The 10,180-nt window shown below is 41.0% G+C and overlaps 1 protein-coding gene across 8 annotated transcripts in view; it reads right to left on the bottom strand.

Moving 5' to 3' along the window:
- GPHN (gephyrin) overlaps positions 1-10,180 on the bottom strand; it is a 767,219-nt gene that overhangs the window by 7,526 nt on the left and 749,513 nt on the right. For all 8 annotated transcript variants that reach the window (XM_011994243.1, XM_011994246.1, XM_011994241.1 and 5 more), the window contains 2 exons: positions 9,311-9,375; positions 5,491-5,594 (listed from right to left, as the gene is read on the bottom strand). In XM_011994243.1, the coding sequence (XP_011849633.1) occupies positions 5,491-5,594; positions 9,311-9,375 (169 nt within the window). The remainder of the gene's footprint in view (positions 1-5,490; positions 5,595-9,310; positions 9,376-10,180) is intronic.

Below are 10,180 nucleotides of genomic sequence, written 5' to 3'. Positions count from 1 at the left end.
ACACTAGGGCCTGTTGGGGGGTGGGGCGGTGGGGTTGTGGGGGAGAAATAGCATTAGGAGAAATACATAATGTAAATGACGAGTTGATGGGTGCAGGAAACCAACATGGCACATGTATACATATGTAACAAACCCGCATATTGTGCACATGTACCCCAGAACCTAAAGTATAATAAAAAAAATTTGTTGACTTAATGATGGCCCAAAATCTTACAGGCTTTCTTCAATCTTTTTCATTGTTATTTCTTTTCTTCCCCTTTAGAGTGGGTAATTTCAAATGACCTATCTTCAAGTTCAGAAAGTCTTTGGCTTGACGAAGTCTGTTGTTGAAGTTCTCTATTGTATTTTTTATTTCATGTATTGAATTCTTCAGCTGTAGGAATTTTTTTTAATGATTCCTATCTCTGTCGAATTTCTCATTTATATCATAAATTGTTTTCCTGATTCTGTTGACTTGTCTCTATATATTTTTTCTTATATCTATTGAATTTCCTTCAGATAATTATTTTGCATTTATTTTCTAGCAGGTCATTGATTTTCTTTTCATTTGGTTCTGTTACTAGAGACCCATTATGTTCCTTTGGTGTTATCATAGCTGGTTGCTTTTTTGTGTTTCTTGTGAGCCTGCATTAATCTGTGCACCTGGTGGAACTATTCTTTCTTCCAGTCTTTCTTGTTTCCATAGAAAAAGACTTTCATTTGCAGTTGGGTTTTAGTGTGCCAGTTGGGAAGGGTGTGGTGACTTTTTCAATAGGTATAGTGGTATAGTTTCCATGCAGCATCTTCAGGTGCATTCAGGGCGAGCAGTAACTGTGGGTGCCTCAGTTACCTAGTCCATGGAAGTTTGTGGAAGTGGTGGTGGTGGCGGCATAGGTTGCTAATATTCAGTGTTAAGGGCTTTTAGTGTCTTCCTTATTCTTATTTTCTCCACAATGGGAAGATATAGCCTAGGGAGATCCCTCTTTGTGTCAAATCTGACATGGCCTACAAGAAGGCCTACTGGAGCACTGGGTTCCTGGTACAGGTGCTTAGAGTGGATGTGCGGCCAGGGTCCTAGGTTCAGGGTCTTGTGAACCTATTGTGGCACCTGGGTCTGAGGGTCTCTGGTAGGTTTGGGTGTAGGTTGTCCACAGAGCCAGGGTCTGTGACTTTGGGTACCCCTTAGCAGCTTGGGTTCAGGTGGCTGAGTTGTAGCTATGATTCGGTCCCTGTAGGGCAGGGCACAGCTCTGGCCTGACTCCAGAGAAGAAGGGTTGCCCCTGGACGTTTTGGCCTAGGGAGCAGGCTATCGTTGCTATCTAGGAACCTGAGCCAATAGGGCTTATTGGCAACCTAGGTCCCAGGGGATAAGGCGGTGTGTAGTAGTGACCCTAGACCCTGTGCTGGTGGGGCTTGGTAGAATCCCAGACTTTGTGCAGCCAGGTGCAGCAGCAATAAGTAATCCAGACTGGTGGGGCACAGCTGTCATTTGGGCCCTGGGGTGGGGGCAGTAAACAGCATAGCAATGACTGTACATCCTAGGAAGAGGTGTTTCTCAGCTGCTCAGACACTAGGGGGCTAGTCTAGCTTCAGGAAAGGAGAGTAGGAAGTTGTTTGACCTGTAGGATGAGGTGTCTCAGCTCAGCCACTCCTCCGTTTCCCTGGGTTGTGGGTACTACCTTGGCATAGTTCTGGATGCCCAGTTGCTCAGTTCAGCCAGGGCACCAGTTTCCTAGGGGGTGATGTGCTGCTTCAGCTCAGGCCTTGGGGACATGACTGTACTGGGTGGCTCTGGCACCTTTTCTCTGGGATAGACGGTGCTGCTTTAGCTTAGGTACTAGACTGCATGATTACTTTGGGCAGCAAAAGCACCATTTCCTGGGATGCTGGGTGCTGCTTCAACTTAGGCTAGTAGACGACTGAACCTAGGGAGGCATGATTGCTCTGAGCAGCCAAGATACTGTTTTCCTAGGAGGCAGTATATGGCTTTAGCTCTGGCTGAGGGGGATGTGAGGGGCGCTAGGTGGAGTAGCTCCACCTCTATTTGGCTCCACTGGGAAAGTTGTACAGCTGCTTGCTGTGGATGTCAGGCCGCAGTGTTGGGGTAGCACTGGGGATGAAGGGGTGCTGTGACTACTTGCTCCCAGAGCAAGAAAACTCTAGCCACAGTTCCAATTCCAACATGGTGTAAGTGCAGCAGCTGCACAGGCCACATAGGTCGGCACACAGCGTTGGCTCCTTTCCTGGGGGGAGCATAGCTCTGTGGACTCCAGGAAGTTCTTTCAGCTGGGCTTCATGCTTGTGAGGACCGCAGGGTATCCCCGTCAGGTCTGTAGGTGTCCAAAGTGTTGATGGGGGTTGCTGGGATCCTCTGCTTAACTCCTTGCCAAGGGAGTTCTTCCTGGTTCCCAGCTGATCCAGCTGGGGGATGTGATGGTGGAGGCCTGGTGTTTCCTTCTGTTCTCTATGTGACCATCCTGAGTTTCTGTGCTCACCAGGGTTTCTCTTACTCCACTGATACACTCGGCTGCTCTTCTTCAGTTTTTTTTCCATTAAAATGCAGTTATTTATTCATTGTTCTGGCTGTGTTTGTGAGGGGGATGGGCATGAGGGACTTATAGTTGGCTATCTTCTAGAACATGCTTTCCCCCTTTCCTGTCTCTTAATCACTGCCTAAGTTGTTAATATCAATAGGAGTTACTCCAGGTATGTTTCTAGCAAAGAAAGTTGGTAACAAGGGCGGTATAGAGTGCTTTAATGGGATATTAAGGAAACACATGATAGAATGTCCTTGCATGGAAACACGGGGTCAATAATCCTATTTGATGAATTGCTAGGATTGTGTTCCTTCCTTTTTTTGTTTTTTACCAGATGCTTTGGAAGTGTTTCTTATTGTGTATTGAAAATGAGAAGATTTTCACCTCCAACCTAAGTGACCCAGGAAATAAGGGAAACGTTTGTTCTAAACTGATGCTCTTCTGAATGCTTTGATATAAAAGGATGACATTTTATTTTCATTAATTTTTTTACATTTTATTTTTGTTACTTTTTTTAGAGGCAGGGTGTTGCTATGTTGCCCAGGCTGGTCTCAAACACTTGGCCTCATGCAATCCTCCTGCCTGAGCCTCCTGAGTATCAGAGATTACAGGCGAGTGCCACTGTGCCTAGCAAGGATGACATTTTCTGCACTGACACATAGAATGGCCACATCAGAGTCCAACAGTATGATTTACCAACAGCAGCCTTTAACACTGACTCCCACTTCCTGAAAGCAGCAAACAATGGTAAAGGCAATGGCTGTGGCATCTATTCTGAAGAACAGTAATCAGTGGTGTGGGTAAGCTGCATCTTTTATGGTCAGAAAAGAGAGATAAGACTTACCACGTTTCAAGGAAGTACATGTTTATGTTTTAAAGTGTCTGTTGTGTCAGTACTGATGTGGGGGTGATTTGGAAAGCTGAGAAGCAAAAGAAACAAATAGCCAAGCATACTGATGACCCATACTGGCAGTCCCAATGACACTGCCATGAGAGAAAGGCAGTTGACTGATTTTTTGACCACTTCTCAATATCCTTTGCTGACAGGAAACGGGCACCATCCGGAACAACATATCAAGCATCAGTCTGATTATAGAGTACCATCTCATCTTTGTTGTCAGAACAGACGATTGCCACAATGTCTGTTTTAAAGAAGAGATGGTGGATGTTACAATAAGAAATAAATGAAAGGATTCATAAGAGATCTGCAAAGTCAAAGGGAAGCCTTCTTTCTCTCTCTCTTATAATAATGTGAATTATTTCCTTAATTAAGTAAATATGAAGATAGTAAATTCAGTATTACTGGTTTGACTGTCTAAATCTAAGCTTTGTGACTCTGACTTCTGACTTGATCAGAATACTTTTTGTTCATGGATGATTTTTATTTCTTTTTCCACTTAATTTCAAATTTGATTACCACTGTGATTATTAAAAAAAATCTAGTTAAATTTTTCATGAAATTTTAAGGAGATTGTTTCATATCCCAGTCCACAAAGTTCTTAGCATTTAAACAGTCAATGTTCAGACTACTGAAAGCCTAGATTTTCTTTTCTTTTCTTTTTTTTTTTTTGAGGCGGAGTCTCGCTCTGTTGCCCAGGCTGGAGTGCAGTGGCCGGATCTCAGCTCACTGCAAGCTCCGCCTCCCGGGTTCCCGCCATTCTCCTGCCTCAGCCTCCCGAGTAGCTGGGACTACAGGCGCCGCCACCACGCCCTGCTAATGTTTTTTGCATTTTTAGTAGAGACGGGGTTTCACCGTGTTAGCCAGGATGGTCTCGATCTCCTGACCTCGTGATCCACCCGTCTCAGCCTCCCAAAGTGCTGGGATAACAGGCTTGAGCCACCGCGCCCGGCCTTAGATTTTCTTAATGTTTTTATCCTACGTATTCTCAGAGTAATATATTTTTTTTAACATTTTATGTTTTTATTTTTATTTTGAGATGAAGTTTTGCTCTTGTTTCCCAGGCTGGAGTGCAATGGCACGATCTTGGCTCACTGCAACCTCCGCCTCCCGGGTTCAAGCGATTCTCCTGCCTCAGCCTCCTGAATAGCCGGGATTACAGGCACCCACTACCACGCCCAGCTAATTTTTTCTACTTTTAGTAGAGACGGGGTTTCACCATGTTGGCCAGGCTGGTCTCAAACTCCTGACTTCAGGTGATCCACCTGCTTTGGCCTCCCAAAGTGCTGGGATTACAGGTGCGAGCCATTGAGACTGGCCTAATATTTTATCTGTTATGTTTTTTGTTCTTCCTGTCAACTAATCATGGCATTTTGCCATATTTGAATTTACTTTGGAACTCTTGGAAAGTAATGGTTTGGTACTGTAGTTTATATTGCTAAGAACATTATTCATTAGTCACACAGAAAGTGTATAACATAATTAGTTGAGTAGTAGTAAATCACATTGAAGTTAGTGTTGGTGGAGAAGGAGACCTAATTTCCAAGTGACTTTTACCATGGCATATTTCTCAGCCTTAGCAGTTCTCTTCCAAACAATATGGTTATCCTTTCCCTGCTGAATTATCAGGATCTCTTTCCAGTCCTTTGTCTTCTTCTGAATTGTTTAAAATTTATCGTTGAAGTCACCGAAAAAGTGAGCAGGTTAATTGCTATCCCTGTGAGTTTGCGTGGGGAAAAGAAAATTCTCCCTTGTTCCAGACAGGTCTAGTGTTAGGGTAGAGCCAGATATATCCTATTAACTGTGTTGTCCTTAAGCATCGCTCAAGTTTTTAAGCCGTGCTCTCTGGACTCGTATATGGACTTCTATCTGGAGAAAATGATTCACTTTAGAAGTCATGAAGGAAGAGAATAAAAGGGATCCTTTCCCCTACATTTTCTAGTACACAGGGGAGAATATAATCACATTTTCCATCAAAACAAATAGAAAACTCTAGATGTTTATTTTGGACAGTTAGGAAATTATATCACTGTTACCAGGCTTCCATTTTGGTTTCTGGTCATTAGAAAGCATTACCCTTGCTTTGATGATGGTTGGCCGAGGATCCAAGATGCCCTGCATTTTCCTCAGTGCAGGCACAACAAAGAGATTGCAGGTGACGACAGCCGATACAGGATTCCCTGAAAGTCAACCAAGCAGTTATTTATAATACACTGTGTAACAATTTGCCAAATAGTTATGTCTGTCTATATCTTCGGGTATCAGAATGTGACGGAAGTGACTAGGCACAATTTTTCCTCTTCTGAATCACCTTGAATCCAACTAGAACAGAGGTATAGTCAACTAAATGCCACAGGGGGTATAAACATTTGCGTCTTTCAGTAAAATGGAGAATTCTGCTGCCTAGAAGCTGTTTAACACCATTTGTTTTTGCTTTCCTGAGCCAGTTGAAAGCCATTACTAATGTTATTATCAAGATTACTCATTACTAATCTTGTTTTAAAGCCGTTTACAAGTTTTATATATCTATTTGCTATTTTTTAAGCATTTAAAAATTACTATAGTATTACAAGCTTGGTACCCAAACTGAGAAAATATAAACATAAGGAAACTTATTTATAACCTTCTCTACCTAGATATTCCTTTAAATTAAAAAAAAAAAAACACCAAACAAATGATTTAAGATGTGTCTTAAGGACCTGAAGATGAATACTGTTATGGATTGAATTCATATGATAAAGCTATAACTCGGCCGGGCGCGGTGGCTCAAGCCTGTAATCCCAGCACTTTGGGAGGCCGAGACGGGCGGATCACGAGGTCAGGAGATCGAGACCATCCTGGCTAACACTATGAAACCCCGTTTCCACTAAAAATAAAAAAATTAGTCGGGTGTGGTGGCGGGCACCTGTAGTCCCAGCTACTCGGGAGGCTGAGGCAGGAGAATGGCGTGAACCTGGGAGGTGGAGCTTGCAGTGAGCTGAGATTGTGCCACTGCACTCCAGCCTGGGTGACAGAGTGAGACTCTGTCTCAAAAAAAAAAAAAAAAAAAAAAAAAAAGCTACCCAGTCTGTGGTATTCTGTCATGGCAGCCTGAGCAGACTAATACAAATACCAAATTCTTTTAAAGTTATGAGAAGAATTTAAGGAATTCAACTATATCTCTCCAAGAAGAAATCTAGGTGTGTCATACACTTCAAAGGAGGAAGGGTGGGCTGTGAAGAAGCAACCACCTGGGCTGTAAATAACAGATTTGATTTCTTGTGTGGCATTATTATCTAACCAAGCTGTGAGATCTTGGCAAGTTCCAAAGTTTTTTGAGTCTGACTTTACTCATCTATGAAATGAAAGGTTTGGATTACATGATTCTCAACATCTCTTCTGGTTCTAAAATTCCAATTGTTTTCATACTTTTATACAGTTCTATGTAAGTATGAATGTATCACCTGGAGTGGGGAATGGGCTACTAGATTTTTAGGTTCCCTTGGCCTGGCTAAACACTGCTTATTACATCATCAAGTCAAAAGGCAATGGTCAGTTTAGCCTATTATTAGCTATAATCATACCTCCAATTCTCTTCTACCTACAAAAGTGCTTAAGAATAGATTTTTTAAGGTGCAAAAAGTGACAAGTGATACTAATAATTTCAATGGAAAAATGAGTTGTCCACAGAACAGCAGACTCTTAAATAAAAGAATCAATTACTTTCCCTTGCTTCAAAATACAAGCAGATAGAATATTTTTTACTGGAAAAGCAAAACAAAAACCCAAACAAATAAAAAAGCCATTGTTCATCAAGGATTATAAAATCCTTACAATACTACTACTTTATAACATTACTGTATAAAAAATGAAGCGCTCCAATTATTTTAGAGGCGGGGTCTTGCTATGTATGAAAAAGGATTGGAAGGACTGATATCAAAAACTTGTAATAGTGGTTTATCTATATGTGTGTGTTGGGGGATTATGGTTAACACTTTTTAATGCTTATCTGTATTTTCTGATTTTTACAACAGTGAGCATCACTCTAGCAATGTTAAAAATGTCAAATAAAGCAAGTAAATATACACAACTTTGATTTAAAACTTGTCAAGATTAGGGATGGCTTTAAATGCATGGCCTGCAGGAAAGCAGAGATACAGTTTTGAAATGGAAAATCCTTGTAAAGCTGCGCATGGTGGCTCATGCCTGTAATCCCAAAACTTTGGGAGGCTGAGGCGGGTGGATGGCTTGAGCTCAGAAGTTGAGACCAGCCTGGGCAACATAGCGAAATTCCGTCTCTACAAAAAATACAAAAATTAGCCAGAGGTAATAGCAAGCGCCTATAGTTCCAGCTACCTGGGAGGCTGAGGTGGGAGAATGGCTTGAGCCTAGGAGGCAGAGGTTGTAGTGAGATGAGATCGCGCTGCTGCACTCTAGCCTAGGCGACAGAGCCAGACCTTGTCTCAAAAAAACTCGCAAAAACAAACAAACAACAACAACAACAAAAACACCAAGAGAAGCAAGAAAATCCTTGTAAACGGAACCACTTTGCACATTTTACAATCTGAACATGTGAGTTTCCACTGCCCTCTGTTGGTTCACTCAGGCTGAGCAGATAAGCTTTCAAATTAAAAGCAGGAATTTGAAAATAGGTTTTAATTTTATAACATCTTTGGCATAATGGTGAAATAGGCTCCCACAGTAACATTCTTTGTTATAATATCACTGATGGTCTGTAGGTTAAGTCATATCTTCTGCAGACAAAAGAGGCCCTTCCAGGCCAAATGAAGCTAGGAAAAGGAGCACATTTCTTTATACAATGGCTATCAGAGCATCCAAGGAATTACGAAAGGTCCTAAGGAGTTTCATGTTACAGATACATTCTGAGGACTATTTTACTTAAATGTCCTCTCTCTGAAAATTTTCTATATGATAGAAATCTAATCTCTTTAATGCTTATAGATAGGGGCTTAAAATGTTTTTAAAGTTTAACATTTTTCTGCCTGCTTCCATTTCTTTACATTTCCATTTTGAGATTTACTTGACATAAAAAACAAATAAATATCCCAAAGCCATGAGATTTGTAAATCTCAAATAAATAAGTTATTTTCTAAAGGAATCTGTGCCAAAAAATAGAGAACTGAACAGAATGATCAGAGGATAATTTTAAAGTTAAAAAAAAATAGATGCATAAAACTTTTAGACTCTTTTCAAATTTATCAAGATTCATCATGACTTTAAATATATAACCCCAAATCACTAAAAATTTGAATTTGAAAATCCGTGTGAACTGAACCCGCTTTGCTCTTTCTATAATCTGAACATGTAAGTTTCTGCTCACATTGGGGCAAGCGTGGGAATGGGGAAGTTGTAGACAGATGATGAGTGGGATTTGGCTGAGAAGCACTAGTAACAGTAGTAGCCTGACCTTTCCTCTTCCCCCTCCCCTCAACCAGCCCAAATCTGGCAAGGACCAGAGGCAGCTTTGTATTTTCTGATTTGGTATTGGCATGGGTGACTCAAGGCACTTTGGCCTCTAGAGCACAATACTTCTGGTTATGAGAGGTATTAGGCTGCTAACTTCGACCAGTTTCCTACAAGGAAAAAGCAGGTGCCCCAGAAAGATCCAGTGACAGCTAACACTTGATTATCATCTCAGGATTTGGAATGTGCTTTGATATATATTATCTAATCTGATTTTACATCAACCCTATGAAGTAGATATTAGTCTTATTTTGCAGGTGAAGAAACTTCCTAGAGAGGTTAAGTGATTGGTCGTTTAGAAAAGCTGAGACTTGAGCCCAGGTCTTTCAGATTTCAAACTAGGTGGTCTAATAGGGTACTGGTCACAAGAGAAGTCCAAAAAATTTTGGCTATTTTTCCAGAAAAAGCAAAGGAAACAATTTTTTATTCTTACCAGGTAGTGCAAAGATTATTTTTCTTACACCATCAATATCCAAAGTTGCAAATGTTGTTGGCAAGCTAGAAGAAAAAGTCACTTGTTAGTGATTGCTAAGCAATATGATGAATACATTAAGTACTCCAGTGTTTTTGTAATCCATACACTTATCATATAGAAAACACTTTTCTGTTGACTTGCCTTTACATCTTTATACTCTGAAGTATTCTATACACACTTAAATAAGTTTGTTTTTAGTATTTCCTGTTTTCAAGTAACCACACTTTCTGGTTTACAAAAAATTACTTACTTTTTTTTTTTTTTTCTTGCCAGTGCCATAGAAATGGACTCCAAATCTTGGAGTTTCCAAGTTTTCCCACCCCTCTAGTTAATAATGTTTATACTACTTTTGCTGGCAATTTACAATAATCATTCTTAAAAGCAGAAGACTGGCTGGGCATGGTGGCTCACACCTGTAATCCCAACACTTTGGGAGGCTGAGGCGGGTGGATCACTTGAGGTCAGGAGTTTGAGATGAGCTTGGCCAACATGGTGAAACCCTATCTCCACTAAAAATACAAAAATTAGCCAGGCGTAGTGGTGTGTACCTGTAATCCCAGCTACTCGGGAGGCTGAGGCAGGAGAATCGCTTGAACCTGGGAGGCAGAGGTTGCAGTGAGCTGAGATGGCCACTGCACTCCAGCCTGGGCAACAGAGTGAGACTCCGTCTCAAAAAAAAAAAAAAATTATTCGTGATAATTATTTCTTTAAGTCCTCTTAAATAGATTAAGTGCCATTTAATTTTATGTTTTCTTCATGATGCAGGGTCATTAGAAATGTAAATTACTTTGTTATAATTACAATAATTTGTGATGCAAGTAGCTGTTT

The sequence above is a fragment of the Mandrillus leucophaeus genome, unplaced genomic scaffold, assembly GCF_000951045.1.
Source record: "Mandrillus leucophaeus isolate KB7577 unplaced genomic scaffold, Mleu.le_1.0 Scaffold448, whole genome shotgun sequence".
Classification (NCBI taxonomy): Eukaryota; Metazoa; Chordata; class Mammalia; order Primates; family Cercopithecidae; genus Mandrillus; species Mandrillus leucophaeus.
This window is presented reverse-complemented; position numbering and strand designations above follow the sequence as displayed.